General features: G+C 26.3%; 1 protein-coding gene across 1 annotated transcript in view; it reads left to right on the forward strand.

Annotated features, from left to right (window-relative positions):
• Positions 1-20,041, forward strand: part of LOC145843955 (uncharacterized) — a 67,346-nt gene extending 47,305 nt beyond the window's left edge. The window contains exons 11-15 of the mRNA XM_082951242.1: positions 12,983-13,058; positions 17,733-17,878; positions 18,438-18,537; positions 19,288-19,414; positions 19,859-20,041. Of these exons, the coding sequence (XP_082807368.1) occupies positions 12,983-13,058; positions 17,733-17,878; positions 18,438-18,537; positions 19,288-19,414; positions 19,859-19,872 (463 nt within the window). The 3' untranslated portion in view covers positions 19,873-20,041. The remainder of the gene's footprint in view (positions 1-12,982; positions 13,059-17,732; positions 17,879-18,437; positions 18,538-19,287; positions 19,415-19,858) is intronic.
• The last annotated feature ends 531 nt before the right edge of the window (positions 20,042-20,572 follow it).

Genomic DNA, 20,572 nt, shown 5'->3' on the forward strand with positions numbered 1-20,572 from the left:
TAAATTGACGTCGTGCAAAACTGAACCATCGTGCTAAAGTGATGCCGTGCAAAGATGATCCAACGTGCTAAAGTGACGCACCGTGCTAAAATGACGTCATGCAATAGTGGCCCTTCGTGCTTAAGTCACCCTGTCGCTAACCAGGGCTATTCTACTTATACAATGTTAGGGGCCTGGTTTATAACGCAACGTGCGCTTTAACTTGTATAGTAGATGCCCCAAGACAACGCTTAAATTATAGTTGATAAAAAGACTAATGTGACTTACTTACTATTTACTAAAGGTTTAATAAATCAGTTACTTATACTAATTTAAACATAGTTCGAGTCTGTGATAATGACTATATTTACAATGAAATTGCGAAACGAAAAGATGATAAGCTACTGCAAAACATAAAACTAATAAATCGAATCATCAATTCTTTTAAAAGACGAAAATACTTGAATCAAAGAAGCTAAAAACTGAACGTTTAAACCAAAATCAAAAACTGTTCTAAAATCGAAATAAACTTGACAAACAAGATTGAAACCATTAACAACGAAATGCAGCGAAAAGCCGCAATTACTTAAGTTGCTGCTACGCAGCAACAACTAAAAGCCAATAAATCACGCGATTTTTCTATTTATACTCGCTTGAGAGAAATGAAGAAAATAAATAAGAGACAATTACCACAAAGGCGGCACATTTCCTCTTCATCCCTTCGTACTTTAAGAATTTATGCTTGGTTTTCCGAAAAAAAACATTAATTTTTACTCATTAACACTTGTAAGAATGCTTAAAACTCCCTATATAGAAAAATAAACGAAAAAAACCGCCGACTTTTATCTCCTTAGTTTAAAAACTATTACTTTACTTTGAAAATTCTATGAACTAATTTAGAATACACAAAATTAATAAAATATGATACAGTTTTACAAAATGACAGAAAAATGTAGTAAGTTTAAAAAAATTCTTCGCTGCTGGAGCTCGCTCCACACTTGTACATCTCCACGTCGTTTGACCGGTTAATCGGTTTATGCTGATCCGTCTGTCGGCCTCATGTCACTCTCTGATCGGTCTGTTGGCGATACGGCATCGTCTGATCCGACTCCTGACCTCACCTTAGAGGTCTTTTGGCGCTACGGAATCCTCTGATCCGTCTCCTGGCCTCACCTAAGAGGTCTGTTGACGCTACGGAATCCTCTGATCCGTCTCTCCGTACATCTCCTCGTTCATCTCCTCGTACATAAAGCTCGGTCTCCTCGTACCGCTCCTCGCCGATTTGTTCCTGCCTTTCGTTTCTCGAACCGTTCGTGCGAAAGTGCAATTAGAATGTACTACTTGATTTCAATTTTAAAATTAAGTTAAAACATTTAAAAAAAATTAAATTTACAAACTTATATGCTATTAGTTAGCAACAACATTACATTAGTCAATTAGTCTGTTTGTATTTTAACTTTAAAGTTTGTTATGTTTCAAAGTAAGTAAGAAACATTTATCGCTCCAATTAATGCAAAGTAATTCTCTACAAGCTTTAACATAAAAGAATTTTTACATTTTCCACGAATTAGTTGACAAAACAAGCATTCACATGGGTCTCAAAAGTTTAAACTTGTTTTCGTAAAATATATAGCCTGTGAACTCTGTACTTATTTTTTAAAAACTTTAATATTTTAACAAATTTTAAACAAAGTTGTTTTTTTTAGATTTTAAATACCGAGTAAAACATTTAATAGCTCGAATGACCTCATTTAAAATTTGTTTTTATAAGTACGGTGAGATTTCCAACAACAAAAAACATGCCAATAAAATTTGTTACAAGCAATTAACAACGTCATTATAGTACATCTGAAAATATTATAGTTTTAAGTTTGAACATAAGATTGTTGCTAAAAATAAAACTAAATTAAGTTTAATAAATTAAAGACATTTTACTTTAATAACCGATTAAACTCAAAAACAAATTTTAATAACCTCAAACAAATATTTTTTATAAGGACGAACGTGAATAAACAACAATGTTTTACACGCAGTTTAAAAAGTTTATTAGCGGTTATAGTTCAAATTAAAACGACTGTTTAAAAACAAAACAATTAAACTTTACAGTTGCTAACTTTTATAGGTGTTTAAAACTCTTTATGTTATAAGAAAGTTTTAATATTAAAAGCCTTTAATTTTATTTTGATTTTTTAGTGAACATTTATATTTTAATAAAATATATATTAATAAAAATGGTAAGAACCATTAAAAAAAATCAGTCACAGTCTTATATGTTTATCTAAAATTCAATTCTGTCCGGTCTTTAAAATCAAAAGAGGAAGACTACCTTCATCCTATTTTAATTTCTTTTAATAAAATGTGTAAATTGATTAAAAGATAAATAATTTATTTGACGAGACGGCGGAACAACTTGAAAACAAGAATAACTTTTGTTTCAATTGCTCGTACAAGATTTAAAATCCACTTTAAAAAAACGCTTCAACAATGAATTGTGATAATATTATACACTACAAATACATTTTAGTTCTAACACATGTCGATTAGCCTTTCAAAAACCACTTTAACATAAAGTTAAACACAATAAAACTAATTACCATTTGCAAAAAACAACTCAAATCTCTCTTAAACTTAAACTACTTAGTTGTTTTCCCAACTAGAAATTTTAAACTCATTTTTATAAATATTACAGACCTGATAACTGGGTTAAATAAATTCCATAGTGTTTATCGAATTTATACTATTATTAAACAAGGCTTATTCTACTCTGTTTTTGAATCACCATCTACAAAACGTAGAAATTTTTAATGAAGGTATCTTTGTTGAATTTCAGCTATAACTAACTGGCCGTCCGGGTCATTATGTCGCTAACCAGGTCTATTCTACTTATACAATGTTAGGGGCCTGTTGCTTCCTCTCTCGCTTGACTGTCCCCTTTTATCACTGCATTCAAGTTTCGTCGCTTATACTCACGGTTTAATCAGGTTCCGTGACTGGTCCATTCATTTTCTACTACCTAACTCTTAACTGTAGTGCTCTCTGACACACATTTCGCAAGAATTTTCTTATCTGTGGTGCTCTGTGAAACAAATTTTACAGGAATTTTCTCATCTGTGGTATTTTCTGACACTTATTTCAGAAGACTTTTTTCATTGATCAATAGGTTATGTGAGCAACACTAACTAAGAAAGCATTGTTCAGATACTAACCAAGCATCAAAACTTCCAAAAAGCTTTTTAAGGTTAAAACTTACAATTAAAACAACGAAAAAGTGGTAAAAAATGTGTTTGTGCAATTTCAAATTTAATTTCATCATTGTTCAGGTACATAACTCTATTTTAATTTTCTAAAACTGAATTAAGGTTAACTAGATAAAGAATCTAACCAAAAGATAAAAAAAAATTATCATTCAACTATCACAAAAAAAGCTTCCACAATGAAAAAAAAATCAAAACTCATAAAAAAACAATAAAAACAATTTTCTAAAAAAAAACTTGACTGTTACAAAAATTAGTTAGAAATATAAAAGTTAAAAATTTTAAGAACTCTGTAGAATTAAAAACTTGTTGAAAAATCTTTTTAATGGTGCAAAAAAAATTTTACAAGGTATTAAAACAAACATTTTAGAACAATATAAATCTTGCTCAAAGATAAGTAAAAAAAAATATCTGCAAGAACACTTAACAACTTTCACCTTTATTCACTTTAAAAACATAAAAAACTTCTAAGAATAAAAAAAAATTCACAAATATATAAATATTTGAACACCACAGGAAAAAATAGTCTCATTAAAGACTAAAATAAAAAGATTTTTTTTAACCTTAGGCTGATTCTCTTCTGAACATTTCCTGAAAAACTAAACTTTAAGATGGTCAAAAGCAAAGAAACTAATATTTATCTGAAAAATTCTTGAAAATTTAATTATTGAAGAGTTAACCAAAAAACTCTCAGTATAATTGATAGTATTTTTCTATCTCTAAGGTTGTACGGTCTGTTTTTCTCATTATTGATGTCACATGAATCTTGTTGTGAAATGAAAGCTTTCACATATCTCATAGGAAATATGTCTGGAACTCTAGATTGCCTCACCCACCGCTTGTATTTCTAGGAATAGCTGCAAACTTTGGGGTTTCCTTGTGTATTGAGGGTTGCCTTGAGAAGTGGAAAGACTCTGTATTTCATCATATCTGTTTTTTCTTGACTTGACTTTTTTTTTCTGATTAGCTTGGTCCTCCTGACCTATCTGTCTTGCCAATTCAAGGTTTCGGAGCTTAAGCTTGTAGAGTTTTTCTTCTAGTAATTTATCTGCTTTCTGCCTCTCCAACTCTCTCTTTTAGAGTTTTAGCTCCTTTATTTGTTCTTTTAAAGATTTAGTCAACTCACATGGGGTAGGAATTCTAACCATATCTTGCTTACAGCCTGAACTCCTAACAGTTATGTTGCCTGACTGATCTACCTAACTGGAAGTAGGTACACTGACCCTGAATGGCTTGCTGCTTGAAACTCTTAAAGTCCTGTTGCCTTAATCGTTTGCTATTGTGGCATTATTAGCATTTCCTAAGTTAGAAGGTTGGGTGTCAAAATCAGAGTCACCAATTGTAACCGTTGTGGCCTATCTTAAGGTATTACTTTTTAATACAAGAAAATAAATATTAAGTATACTAATTTTATTAGTTAAATTTAGTTGAGAAATTATAACAACCAGTTTTACAGTTTCACACATTTTAATCTTTTTAATTTAAATTAATAACAGCAATAAGAAACAACAATTTATAAAAAATGTATGCAAATTACGAGAGTTAATTTGGCTTGAATGGTTTTTTTTTGTAATTTTTTTTAACCAAACTTTAAAACCAATTATTTTCAATTTCTTTAATACTAACTAGGAATTTTTTTATTCTAAAGAACGTTTTATTGCTTAGCTTTTCACAACAGTTTTCATCGAATTGGGGTTTTAGTTTTGTAGTGGGGATCCTTTAAAAATTTAATGTTTTTTTGCTTTCTTTAACTTTGCAACAATTTACTCTAAAAATTTTTTTTTTCTAATTTTTTTATTATAAACATACTTCTTAAATTGAGTTCTACTACGTTATTAATTTTTTTATTCAAATAATTTTTTTATAACATATGCTTAAATAAATTAGTCAAATTTGCACGGTTTTGGTTCTTTTTTTAAATGGTTTTATATTAAAACAATTTTTCTAATAAGTTTTATTTTTAACAGACTTATATATTTAAGTTTTACAACGTAATTATATTTTTTCTCAACTTATTACTATTTTTCAAATATATGACCCATTTAAGTTTTACCTAAATTCTTAGTAATTGATCAAGAAATCCCTCAAATTACGTAAACAAAAAATTTTGGTAAAACTTGTATGATTCATATATTTGAAAAATAATAATAAGTTGGGAAAAAATATAATAACATTTTAAAACTTAATTAAATAAGTCTGTTAAATATAAAACTTATTAAAAAAATAATAAATTTTTGCTATAAAACCATGTAAAAAAAAGAACCAAAACCGTGCAAATTTGGAACTTTTCTGAAAAATTTATCTAAGCAAATGTAATAAAAAAAAAATTTGAAAAAAAAAAACGTCTTAAAACTCAATTTAATAAGTATGTTATCAAAAAAAAAAATATTGGAGAAAAACGTTGCAAACTTAAAAATTGAAAAAAAAAAAATTTTTTAAAGGGGCCCCACTACAAAACTAAAACCCCAACTCGATGAAAATTATTGTGAAAAGCTAAGCAAAAAAACGTTCTTTAGAATAAAAAAAATTACAAGAAAAGCCATACAAGCCAAGTTCACGCTTGTATACAATTTTAGTGCAAAAACAGTTTATAGTCAGCAACTCAATCACATAACGAAAATGGCCAAAAGTTAAAATTACAAATAAATAGAAAAAAGGTCGCAGCATAAGGTAAAATAAGTCAAGTAAAACAAAGTAAAATAAAATTAAAATCAATAAACAAGATTGCCAAAAGTTTTTTGTAAATTTCTTCAAGGTTTTCTGAATTTCTTAAGAACTCGAAAAAACAAATGTTTTGTTCCATTTATAGTATGAATTATACAATGTCTTAAATTTATAAGAAAATAGTACTGTCTTAAATGGGTTGGAGTCAAATTTGCACGAAGGGACACTTTTGAACGAAAATACTTTTGCACGAAGGGACATTTTTGCACAAAGACACTTGTGCACGGCGTCAACTTTGCACGAAGAATTTTGCACGGAATCAAAACAAATTAAATTTATTTTATGTTTTTATTAATTTAATTTTTAATTTATTCTAATTTTAATTTAATTTTATTTTTTCTATAATTGTTAACCCTAACACTTACCCTCGGTTGGTAACTTTTTTTCTTTATATTATTATTATTTTTTTTTATAATTAATGTTTTTCTTTTTCTTTTTTATTATATTAATAATTTTTGATATTTATTTTATTTTTTACTTTTACTACCACTGTTACTACTAACCCTTACCCTCGGTCAATAACTTTTTTTTAAACTAATTTAGTTATATTTTAATAATAACTTTTATTGGTTGTTTTTCTTTTTTCTTTTACTATCACTATTACCGCTAACTCTTATCTTCGGTCGGTAACTTTTTATTTTTTTAATGTACCTTTATCTTTCGCACGTTGCTTGTGGTTGGTGTAATGGATCAATAAAATCAATGACTTCAATTTTATTTTAATTTTATTACTTTTACTGAGTACTGCTTTTATTTTAATTAGATCAATGAAATTGATTAGCATTATGTTTATATTAATTATTTTTCTTCGTTTACAGACATTTTGTACATAGAATCTTCAAATTTAAAATTATGGTTTTTCTATCTTTGTCTGAATTAGCTATGAATATTTTATTTTGGTCGTCAGTTTTTTCTATTTTAGTGCAATTTTAATCTCATTAATATCTTTTTATATTAAAAAAATTGTTTAACTTTTTCTTTTATTTCTTCTTTTTTGCTGACTATAAGCTGTATATGTAGAATGGGAACGGGTCAAATATGCACGAAGGGTCATTTTTGTACAAGGGGAAAAAAATACTAAAACATAAATTAATAAATAATGAAAAAGAAAAAAACTAAGTTACCGACCGAAGGGAAGGGTTCGGGGTAACAGTAATAGTAAAAATAAAAAAGGAAAATAACCAATAAAAAAAAAAAAAAAATTGTCAATAACTTAATTAATTAAAAAAAAAGAAAAAAAAGTTATCGACCGACGGTGAGGGTTAGGGGTAATAGTGGTAGTAAAAGTAAAAAGTAAAAAACGAATAATAACTAATAGCAATTTTTGTTAAAAATAACAATAAAATAAACGATGAAAAAAGAAAAAATAAACAAAAAAAAAAAGATACCGACCGATGGTAATGGTTAGGGGTAATAGAGAAAAAAAAAATTAATTAAAGAAATACAAAACTAAAATTAATTAAAGAATTAAATAAATTAAAATAAAATTTTAACCCGTGCAAAAATGTCTTAGTAACAGTTTAGCACTGTTTTTCTAAAAGTCGAAAGCGGTGTTCCTTTCTTTCTTTTCTCTCAAAGTTAAAACCGCTTAAATTCAATAAAGCGCTATTTTTGGAAAGTTAGTTTTTAAGCGTGCTAGTGTTAACGTGATTGCTATAAGTGTTGTGTTCGCTTCTTACTTTTTAAGTAACATGTCGACTGTTTTTTGTATGAACTTTTAAATTAAAGTAGTTATTTTACAGTTTGTTATTGTGTATATCGTTATTTTATTCATCGTAATACATCTTTGTTTCTAGACTCGATTTCATTATATAAAATTAGTTAAACATTCTAACAATCTAACTACTTAACTAGGCTAAGCTTAAAATATAGTCTAAACTTAACTCACATTTTAATAAGTCGACTTAGCTAAGTAACTTAGCTAAGTCTTTTCTAACCATTTAAATAACGTCACCGATATTTTTATAACGCGTGGAGTCAGATAATAACCAGAATTGCGTATATAAGTAACATTGATATTAAATCGGGATAGTTAAATCTTCTTCAAAAATTACCTCTCGTGCAAAATTGATGCCGTGCAGTAATGTCCCTTCGTGTATAAGTGAACCCTTCGTGCAAAAGTGACCCTTCGCGCAAAAGTGTCTCTACGTGCATATTTGACACCTACCCATATTTATGTTATGTGTAGTAGAGTGCATCTGTTGCCCCGACCTTAGAACTTCGCTTAGTAATTTTTCTAAATGTTTTGGATAATCACATAAATAGACAGCACAAAAAAATTAGCTTCCTAGCTTTAAGCCTGCTGGAACAAATTACTTTTAAAAATTTTGCTTTATATCAGTATATTTAAAAAGAGGAAAAAAGACTATTTGACTAAAAGTTTATTTTCTTCTACGTTTTTTGAGATAGTTACCTGAAACGGTTAGGAAAAATTTCTTGTCATATTTAAAAAGTTCTGTGTAAACAAAAATAAAAATATAAATAAAAAATAAAAAATAAAACTGTACTTTTATCGTTAGTTTTTCATAACATTTTTATTTTTTATTTTTTTAAACTTTGTTTAAACAGATTTTTTTAAATATTGCAAGGAACATTTCCTAACCGTTTCAGGTAATTATCTCAAAAAACGTAGGAGAAAATAAACCTTTAGTCAAGCAGTCTTTTTTCCCTTTTTAAATATACTGGTATAAAGCAAAATTTTAAAAATAGTTTGCTTCAGCAAAATTAAAGATAGGAAGCTGATTTTTTTGTGCTGTCTTTTTAAGTGATTTCCCAACGTCAAACATTTTTGATAAGCAAAATTCTAAAATTTTCATTTTTGAGGGGCAACAGATGCACCCTAATGTGTTGTTTATTACTTCTCTAATTGTGTCTGTTTGTAAGAGTAAAGACATTTTAGAAATATTTTATTTTATTTAAGAAAAAAACATTTTCTGCTTTTTATATGTCTTTATTATCACAAAAATCTGTTTTATACGAAATTGTATTTGTTTTTAGGATTGAAACAGCTTTTTTAAATGATTTTTAACCAGTTTTTATTTTTTAAGCTATCACAAGCTATCCGACTATTTTAATAAAGGGCTGAATACTTATCCTAATTCTAAGCAAATTAAGAGAACTGTAAAGAAATCATGAGAAAAACATACCTTTATAGATGTTTCCGTACTAATGTTCACACCTAAATCATTTATTAATCCAATGGAAAATAAGCTAAATAATTACAAAAAAAAACATTATACACATATATGAATGCTACTGTGATAATAGATACACTGGGCAAACGTTAATACTTTTAAAACAAAGAGTAATGGAAAAGGGAATTAAGTTATACATATGTGATAAACAGAAGTAATTAAATGCACCGGCAAGAAATACTATACAACGATACTCGAAAACAGGTATTTAAAGTAAAGTCCTAGTTGTGCAGACAAATATGAACTTTTCGAGTTTAAACAGTTTTAATTTACAATTTGAAACATTAAAAACATTATCGATTTGGCTTGACTCAAGGTAATTTTAATCTGTTAAAACAAATGTAAAAAGTTAAAATTATTTAAATAAATAAAATACCATTGCATTATTAAACCTAGTTTTTTTTAAGGTTACTTTGTGTAACTTTAGTTATGCTGTGTTTTATCGATATAACTTAAAATATTAAATTACATAGCTTTTAAAGTATAAAAAACAGCTTTTTATGGTGCTAGTTAAGTTTGTTTGCTTAAATACTAATACTTTTTAAACATAAATCATATTTCGAGTTAAATATATATTGGATGAGAAAGTATTAATCTTTCACACAAAAAGTTTCTGGACTAATTTTAGAAGTATATGACTTTTATATAAAAACTTATCTTAAATTACAAAATTCAAGCCCAAATTTGAAAAGTAGTAAAAGTTGTACTTGATAGCAATCAGTCGATAAAGGTTAAGTTTTGCACAAGATAAATGTCATAGGCTTCAATTTGCTTAACTTTATTTCTACAACGCAGTAGCTTTTAACACACGCATAATTCCCACCTGATCAATTACCTACCGAATCAATTCCCAGCCGATTATTTCCCACCCGAATCATTTCCTACCGGATCAAATCCTACCCGTATCATTTCCCACCCGATCAACTCCCACCTGAATCAATTCTTTAGCACGTCACTTTTACATAGCATCACTTTTGCACGGGTAATTATTTTTGCATAGTGTCAGTTTTGCATAGGTTTCACCTTTTCACAAATTATCACTTTTTTATGGCTGCACTTTGCAGAAAGCGATATGTTTGCATGATATTGATTTTTTAATGGTGCAACATTTTGCGCCAGTCGTCACTTTTGCATGGCTGATTTTTTTTTTAAATTTAATAAAATTAGGTTAAAGAAATTTATCTAAATACATTTTGAAAAAAAGTTCAACTAAAATTGTGTTAAATGTAAATTTAACCTGCTTAATTATTAGTTACGTATTAATGTAAAATTATACTTAAATATTAATTGAAATAAGTCTGATATAAAATAAATACAAAACTACTAAAAGCTAATTGAAAACTGTTTTAAGTAGAGTAAAAAATATATAGTAAAATTTAGTATCATAAAAATACGGACGATTCAGAGAACAAATTACCTAATGTTAGTTTTTTTTTAAGTAACTTTTCTATTTTTGTTTTGACATTCGTTATTTTTATTTTACTCGGTTCGAATAACCACTCGAAACTATACGCTGTTATATCATAAAAATTTTCAAAAAAGAGTCTGACAAAGTTATAACTTTTCAAGAAAAGTTAACTGCTGACAATAAAAGCAATGCAATTCTTTTTAATTTCACTTGGAGTTAACCTACAAAACTTATACCATATTTTAAACTTAGTTTAAGTTTTAATCTTCAAAATTACTACTTGCTACAATAGTTCAAAAAAGAATATAAATAAGTTTAAATAGTTTTAGTCGGTAACTTTAAATGTTTTCTAATATGTTAAAGTATGAATAATTTAAAAGTTACGTCGACTTTAATGTATAACAAAAAAAAAAACTAAAAGGCACATAAGAACAAAAATCAGTACATCAATTATAAAACAAATAACTTCTAAGTTGTACGACAGATTTAGTTTCTAAGACATAAAGTTATTTTAATAAAAATGTATAAAAATATTTACACACGAATTGGTAAAGATTATGTAACAAAATATGATTTATTTAAATTATTGCTTGAAACTGCACTTACACCAGTACGGAGCAAACAGTTATAAACTAAAATACTTTAAACATTTTTTTGACTTAACTTTACTTTTATGTTAAAACTTTAACAATAACTAATAGTTTAAGATTAAGTATAGAAAAGTTGTAGCATGCATTAACATACAAGTTAAGCACAACTTTAAGCTGTAATGATAAATTAAACATTTAGAAAAATAAAAATTACTTAAACTTCTATACTGTTAAACGAGCATAAAATAAGTAAAACTGTCAAACTGTTGTTTTACTTAAAAAAAGTTTCAATTAAGAAGCTTTTTAAAAAGAAATTTAAATACTTTAAACATTTGTACAAATAAACTTAAAAAATAAAATTTAACATCATTGTAAAAAATCCTGGTTCGTGCGTGTTTTGTGCGTTTATGTATTTTATATTAAATTTTTGCCTGTAATACAAGACTTAAAATAGTCTTTAAATTGACTTCTATTAAAAAGATTTAAAAAAAATAAACAAGCAAAGATTGAATTTACTTCAAAGTAAGTTTTAGTTAGTAATAAACATTGTTTTAAGTTTAGTTTTAGGTTAAGATTATTTTGATTTTTACCGACCGACCGATGTTTAAAGTTGTTACTTAGATACGCGAACCTGGATATCAACTGACTTAACGCGTTATAACAATATCGGTGACGGTTACTTAAATGTTTAGAGTTGACTTAGCTAAGTTATTTAGCTAAGTCGATTTTTGAAACGCGAATTAAACTTAGACTACCATTTAAGCTTAGACTAATTAAGTAGTAAGATTGTTAGATTGCTTAAACTAATAGTATATAAAGAAATCGAGTCTTAGAAACAAAAAGCTGTATTACGATGAATAGAAAATGTGATAAAAAATACAACAACTGCTGACTGAAAGACACAAAATAAGCTACTTTAATACAAAAGTTCATATAAAAAACAGTCGCCATTGTACAAGTATACGATGCGAACACAGCACCTTGCAATTGATAAGCGTTATCAACTAAGACACTGAAAACTAACTCACCAAAACAAGCGCGTTACTGAATTTAAGTTAAATAAATTTGAGAGAAAAGAAAGAAAGTCACTTTCGACTGCGAAAAACACTGTTGAAGTGTTAAAGATTTTAATATATTTTCTACTAAATAAATTATAGTTTTTGTACAAAAGAAAGTAAAATATAGTTTTAGATTTATTTTATTTTTTTAATGTTCAATTCAACTTAGCTTTATTTACTTTTAAATATAGTTTTATAATAACATGACGTTATAGGTATCCAAGTGGTGTACGACTTTCTAACTAAAAGGTTTTTTCGTGCACAAGGTCCTAGGACCAAATATCTTGAGCGCTCTTTTTTGCTGTCGTTAATAAACAATATATATTGACAGTTTTAAACTGTGCAAAAACATCATGTGTGCAAAAGTGACGAATTGTTCAAAAGTGACGTCATGCAAAAGGTGATAATCGTCCAAAAGTGACGCTTCGTGCAAAAAAATACTTGCAAAAGTGACGAACAACTTGGTTAGAATTAATCAAGTGGGAATTGATTCGGGTGGGAATTAATCGGGTGGAAATTGATCGTATGGGGCTTGCTTAAGGTGGGAATTGCACGCGGGTGGTAAATGATAGTAAACTGTGCTACTTATAGGTAAACATCAAGTGTTAATACTTAAAAAGTTTTAAAGAAAGTAAAATAACCTTTTCTAAGAAATGATAAAAAAAAACAAAATTGTAAAAAGATAACTTTATATTATATGGCTACCAGATTGTTTAAAAGTTTGAAACCCTAATATGATAGTTTTGAAAGGAAATTATTCGTATACTTTTAACAGAAACAGAACAAAAAAAGAGGATTTTCTTTCTACTGAATTTCAGCAAGGAGAACATAAATGGCATACAGAAATTTCTGTAAGTTTTTGTTTCAATTGACTTATTTTATATAATATTTATGAATCCAGCAGATTGTGCACAGTTAATCACTTGAAAAATTAATGTGAAAAAATTCCAATTATCAAAAATATTTATTTTTAATCAAAACTACAAAATTAAAATTTTTATCACAATAAAACAAATTAAACTTTAAAGTGCTGTAAAATTGCTTCAAAACTTTTGCAAAATTAAAGAATCGATTTTTAACGGACTAGTTCAAAACGATTATAAAGTGATTTGATTTACTTGTAACTTGAAGCATCTCGAACTTGACTTTTCTCAATTGAAGTTTGATTTAACTATTTGCTCCGTAATTTGAATGATCTCTAACTTGGTTTACTTTAGACTAGAATTGCTTTATTAGTAACTAGATATTTTCAACATTCGACGTACAGCACGACGATTATTGTTATCTTAACTTGCACGCAATCAAAAACCAGAAATAGTTTTATACGCTTTCTAAAAAATGCTAGTCTTTTTAATACAAAAGTTCTTTAGTTTTACAATAGTATATTTACAAAAACTTCAAATAATATTTAATTTCATGAAAAGCTTTTAGTTTTGTTGACATTCTCTTAAATATTATATGTTTTGACTTTTAAAAAACAATACACCGGGATCTCTATTTCAAGAGGAAAATTATTGTCTATTGTTTTCTTTACATTTCTTAAACCACAAGTACCTACAATCAGAAAAGTTTAGCAAAAAATATGTTTATGCATCAATAGGCTTTTTGAACCTGTTTCTGATATCAACCAGTAAATTGACAAACACAGCGTTTTCAAAAGGGGACGGTTTCTTGATTTAAGTATTTGCACTAATCTAGTTTAATAATACATTATATATAATCTTTGAATAGCATTCTACCGCATACTGAGCTATAGTTAAAAAGGAGCAGCCTTCGATGCAAGTGTTGTTGATATTAGTTATATCAACGGTAGGTGAAATGCCGAAATTGTCCTATCTACGGGGACTGAAAAACTAAATTGATTTTGCGTTTAAAGCTTTCTACGTACCCATTGGTCTGTGGTTTTTCGCATACGTGCTCTTTTGCTCAATAACTTATTTTTTGAACGTTTCTTTTATTAGTTTTTTTCTAAGCTCGCCTATAATGTCAGACATAACAATCTGAAGCACTTCGTAACATCCTACTAATTTTTTGCATTAATGTGTTTCTAACTATCATTGCTGTTTTATCTTGTAGCGGAGCTGTAACTAAAATCATTTCAATCAGTGTATGATAACTAAGGCATACTTAAAGGCTCTTTTATGTGTTTAATGACCCAATAAGTCTATTAGTATAAACCAGGGACGTAGCTAGCTCAAAAAAGTTACGAATTTGCAAAAAAAAAACAAGAATAACGTGTGATGACGTCATAACGGGAATAGAGTAGTTTTAATTACCTTTAATTTTATATGAAAGTATGCAGTTTTGTTAAAAGTTTAAAAATTAATTGAATGTTGAAGTATAATGAATAACTGAATACAAGGCAATTTTTACTGCTCTTGACCCCCTATAATTCTTTATGTGTTTAAATTTTTATGAACCTATAAAACCTTTCAATAATAATATTACATAATTAAGAATTTAACATTAATAGTATTACTGATAGGCCTAAAATGTATAACTTTGAAAGCAGTTTCCCCAATTCAGAAAACATTTGCAAAATTTGTTGCTTTTATAAGATAAAAATCATAAATTTTAGGAGTTGAATAAAAAACAAAAGAGATACAAAATTAAAAGTTCACAACATTAGATAACATTCAGTTGTACAATAACTTTATTGTGTCAAAAATAATTCACAAAGAAAGGAAGAGTATACGTCTTTGTAAATGTTATTACTAGCTTTGGTAGCATAAAAATTTAAGCTGTAAAAAAGAAAAAAAAAATTTTTTACAAAACAAACTTGTTAAATAAAACAACTTAGTTGAATAACCACAAACTTTGAATATCAAACATGAATATTTTTCAGATACAATGTAAAACATATAAATAAATTCAAACAAAAATATTTTTAAACATAAAATACATTAGTTTTTTTTTTAAACTTGTTATGAATTAACAATACAACTATACACTTGTTAAAATAAACAGTATTAACTTATTTCTTTATTCTTAGATTGAAAAAGTTATATAAAACTTATTTGAAAACATTTTATCATTTATCAAACATAGATTAGAGAACTAAACTGATATATTTTATAAATATAGTAAACCACTTTAAAATTTACAAACTTATTTTAAGACAACAGATACAACACATATTCTTGATACGTTTAAAGTAAATATAAAATACAAAAATCTTCATATTGTAAACAACAAAGCTTGTAGAAAAAGAAATTTACAGTAATGTTTAAAAACAAGTTGAAACAAACTTTATAATTTACATAGTTGTCTGAAAACATCATTCAAAGAACTTTTTCTTGAAGTACTTATCTGGAACTCTTTGTAACAAGCTGAATCTTAGATTGATTGACTTTGTTAATAGCTTTGATTGTCAATGATACCAAGTGGGCGGTTTTACTTTCAAATGATATTTGCATAATTTTAACCTTAGAAAACTTAGCTTTTAAACTTAGTTTTAAAAAATCTGTAAAATAACTAAATTTGTTAAAATCCACACATAGTGTACCAAGTTTACAGTAGTAATACAAATAAAACTCAAAAAATATTTTTCAAAATGTAAAGCTAACTAGAAAATACAAATGTCGGAATTTAATTTTTTGTAATTTTGTAAACTACTCAAAACTTGTTAATATAAAGATGAAAAAAACAGAGATAATGAAAAACCTTTGAAAGTTAAGAATAAAACCAAAAAACTCTGAAAAAGTCTTCATATAATAAAACACTATGCAAAGAAAACAAACTCATTGTAAACAAATAATATAAAAGTACAAGTAAAATAGGTATTAACAACAGCTCTACCCTATGACCAACACCAATTCCAGGATTTTTTTTCTTGAATATTTCTTCTTATTTTTTGAAATATGGCTAACTTTTCAAATTTATAAATGTTTTTTTTTTCAAAAATGGTTATAAAATAAAAATTTATTAAAACTAGCCAGCAAAATCTCATTCAAATCTAGAAAAACATCTGTTATGACATTATTAACAAACCTAAAACTGTCCTTAGTTTTTCATAGATAATACAAAACTATATTGAGTCAGCCTGAGTTCAAAAATAAAATTTTAAGTATCCTAAGTTTATCCAGGATACTTTGATTGTGTGGCAACAATGTACAATTTAAATCTTTCAACTTCGCTAAAAAAAACAATAAAAACTTTAGCCAAGGTAAGCATTTATAAAATCTTTAAAACAAATAAAAAAACTATAATTTGTTTATATCTTGATAAAATAAAAACCTTAAGTAGCCTAAGCATTTATAAAATCTTTAAAACAAGTTTTGAATAAAAAATAAAGTTCTAAAACATAAAAAAAAAATACAATTTGTTTATATTATTCTTGAAAAAATGTTTATTTTGTTGAGTTTTTCAATTTTTCTTCTTGTTGCAAGCTATATGTCTTATTGTGTTGGTTTTTCTGATTTATTAGATTCTAATCTTGATGATAAAACTTTAGGAAATGATACTATAATTACTGTTTCAAAAGTTTTTATTTTTGTATATTTGTCAACCACAGAGATTTAATCTTAAAACATTCAACTCAGATAGTCAGTTTGGTTTTAACAAAAGTTAATTCTTAATTTTAGTTTACTTTGAGGTTCACCTACTTTGAAATATTTATCTTGTCATATATCTTCTATCTGTATTTGGTCTTTCGTAACACAAAAAAGATGTAAATTTCAAAAAATGTTAAGTTCTTTTTGACTCGACCACAAACATTTTAATATTACAAGATCCTCTCTCACACTTACTTTTTTTATTTTCTCAAATAATTTAAACTAAATCTACAGCTTTTAAATGGATTTTTTTTTACAATAGTTTGCTATTTGATAAAATAAATCTACACCAACTAATTTGTATACAATTTAGATGTATTCAATTTGTTCGATATTTACGACACTAAAAGTGCTAGAGAGTACCGTAAAAAGAAAAATTATCTCTCAGGTGTGCAAAATTAAGTATAGACGAATACTTAAATCTAAAGAAACAGGGTCTTATCGACAGAAAAACAAGTTTTTTCGCGCACAAATGTTTACGTTTCTGTAGATTTTCAGAAACGTACCAAGCTACGTGCCTGGTACAAACTATTAGAAGCAGCTAACTCTTGGCTAATAGTTTGTTAAAAGTTTATTAAAGAAGGAACTTTGAACCTAAAATCGTTTTAAACTAATATGATGTGCAGTGAAAATTTGTAGATTATTCTAAACAATCGATTGGTTTGTTTTCAATTATTTCTGCTACAAAAAATTTACTGATTTAAGCGTAATCACTGGCACTTTCATGATTGTAAACTAAGTGTTTTCTAATCGCACAAAAATAAGTTTTCTCCGGATTTTTTCAATAGACCATTAAACGAGCTTTTAAGATTTTTGGCAGATGCTGATAATTTTTAAGTGAAACTTTTGAGACGTTTATTTCACGTAGTCACTACCACCAAGACACATAAGTTGATGTTGTTTTTTTTTTGGTGAGAAAAAATTCTTTGTAAGTTTTGATTAACATTATATTATATATATTTTTTTTATTAGGAAGCTTTCAGCAATGTTCAACAAAAAAGGAAGCGAAAAGTGTACCTTGCTTCTGTATTTCGCTTAGCTTATGAGAATTTTCAAAAATCATCATCGTCTAATGATAGTTGTGAAAAAAAAGTTTTAATTCTGTTAACTTTAGGAAGGTAAATATTAACTAACAAGTTTAACTTTATTTTAACTAATACAAAACAAATGTATAAATATATCAAGTACTGTTGTTATTTAATTAAACAAAAATGAAGTAATAAACAATGTTTCGTTCAATAAAATCAATCTATTTAACAAAGCTCATTGAAATATATTTATTAATTTATTAAAATATGTTATTTAAAGTTTGATATTTGAAAAAAAAAAGTTCTACTTTAAAGGTTAAAGTAAATCTATAGGGTAGTAGGTTTGGAAACCAGAATAACTTTTTATCATCCTGGAACTTTTTTTAACCACTTTATATAGAAGAAAAACTCTATGATTATGCAGATGGTGAACCAAAACCTTTAACTTATAATAACAGTGTTAAAAATTATGTTATATATAAAGTTATAGGGTGTAATTATGTAATTTAAAAGTTTTGACGTAATAGTATAATTTAACTTTAAAATAACTTCACTTCATTTAACTCTAGATTTTTTTAGAATCTATCGTAAACTAAAATTAACTATTTTAAGTTTTTTATTGATAGATAAACTATGCTTTTTAATAAAGGTTTAGAGATAGAACTCAAAGTTATATTGAAGCAGCTAAACTAAGAAGAAGTAATATTGTCCTATTATCTTTAGAACTTGGTAGCAAACAGTACAACTTAGTTAGTTATACTACAAATAATATGCTACGATTCAAGCTATGTGTTTATTTAAATACAAAGTTATTCTATATAGTCATATGAAACTATACATTTCAAGGTATTTGTAAAAGATTTTTTAAATGTTAAACTAAGATATAACTTGTAAAATTTATAAGTTTATTAGTTATAAAATAGTTTTCTAATATTTTAACAAACAGTCTTAACTTTTATTTCAATTGTCGTTTTAAATAAGCTTAAATTTAGCTAAAAAATAACGTTATGCTTTAAACATAAAAAGTAATAATATAATGAATACTAAGATATTTGATATACATATATACTATATTATAGTTGCAGCTAAAACGTTTGTAGAAATTTTCTTGCTTTATTTATATTTAAATTTTGGTGTAAAGTATGTTTTTTAAAAAAAGTCCTTATAATAAATTTTATTATACAATCGGTATGCTAAATTACAAATTGATTAGTGTTTTCGAACTAATTTAAGATTATAGCTAATCTTTAAAATATCTAGATTGGTCTGGTTACTATAGGAATAAACTATGAAACAAATTTTAGAAACGAAATGAAAAATATAAAAACATTTATAATTTATTAAGATGTAAATGCATAGAAACGCAATGGTTGCAGTTAAAAGTAGATTTTAAACAAAAAATCTTTTATAAACCATAAAAAAGCTTCATTTAGTTCTTAAAAAATAGTTTTTAGTTATTTGTCTCGGTAACATTATTTATAATTAACATTTTTTTGTAGAATCGATACAGTAAACTAATAAATGGTAGCTTTAGAAGTCAAAAAAACTTGTTCAGATTACGAAACTTCAATGAGATTTTTGAGTTTGCAAAGCCTATTGTTGATGAATTGAAGAAAATAATCGATGGTATATGATGGTATCTTCTTTGTTATAGTTTAAAAATATATATAATTTTTTGTCTTAAAAACAGTTTAAATCCGTTTAAACTCAAAAATAGTAAATTAGTTCGTAGAAAAATATTGCTGTTTTTATTTTACCGTTATAATGTTTAAAAATTTCTGAGTATATATAACATTTCTCAAAGCTTAGAAGAAATTAACATACTAAGTATTTAGAATAATTTAAATATGTATTATTTTTCATAGATAATTTTAAGTTTTTAGTTTAACTTTTATTATTTAATTTTTTGTATTTATGAAGTTACATAAACTTGTACAATAACGTATATTTTTGCTAAATTTAAAAGACTGTAAACTTCATGATAAATTAGCAGATGACTAAGTTTTGTTAAACTTATATTTGATAAAAACTTAATATATAAAGTTATCTGACTATACTTTTGTTTTACAGATAGCAGCCAATAATGTTTGACTTGAGTTTTTAACCATTTGAAAACTTCATTAAAAACAAAGTAGAAGTATATAAACAGTTGCTATATAAAATGTACAATTTTTTTTACTTTGATAAAATACATACTTTTTATTCTTAGAATTTTTTTTTTATGAATTGAATAAAAATACACAACATTTTTTGTTTTTTATGTCATTCTCTCTATTAGTTATCAATATTTTATTATTTAAGTTTTTTTTATGCACAGTATTTTTGTATTTTACTATATTTTTCTAAGTTTAAACGTTTATATGTTATAGAGTTTTTCTTATTTACTTTTCAGTTAAGTAATGTTTTATATGTATCAATTAGTAGTTAAAAATTATTTCACACCTTCTAAAAAAAATAAAGTATAGAAACAAGACTAAACAGTTGTAAGTCTTTTTTCGTTTCTTAAAAAAGAGAAAGATGAATCTCTCGCATAAATTATTAACAGTTTTTTGACTGCAGCATTTAATTTAAATAGTAAACTTCCAGAGAACGTTCTTAGCTGTGTATTAAAACTTTATTTTAAGTAAAATAAACTTACCATCTAGAAAATAAAGACAAATAGTATATATAGTACAAAAAATAACTTTTTTACACGTTTTTTTTTGTCATTAGTATTCCTAATAGAGGCTTAAAAGTAGACAGCATAAGTTCCAGTTATTTTTTACTTATCATTTCGTTTATTAA

Source organism: Thalia democratica, chromosome 9 (genome assembly GCF_965202585.1).
Source record: "Thalia democratica chromosome 9, ktThaDemo2.hap1.1, whole genome shotgun sequence".
In the NCBI taxonomy this organism is placed as follows: Eukaryota; Metazoa; Chordata; class Thaliacea; order Salpida; family Salpidae; genus Thalia; species Thalia democratica.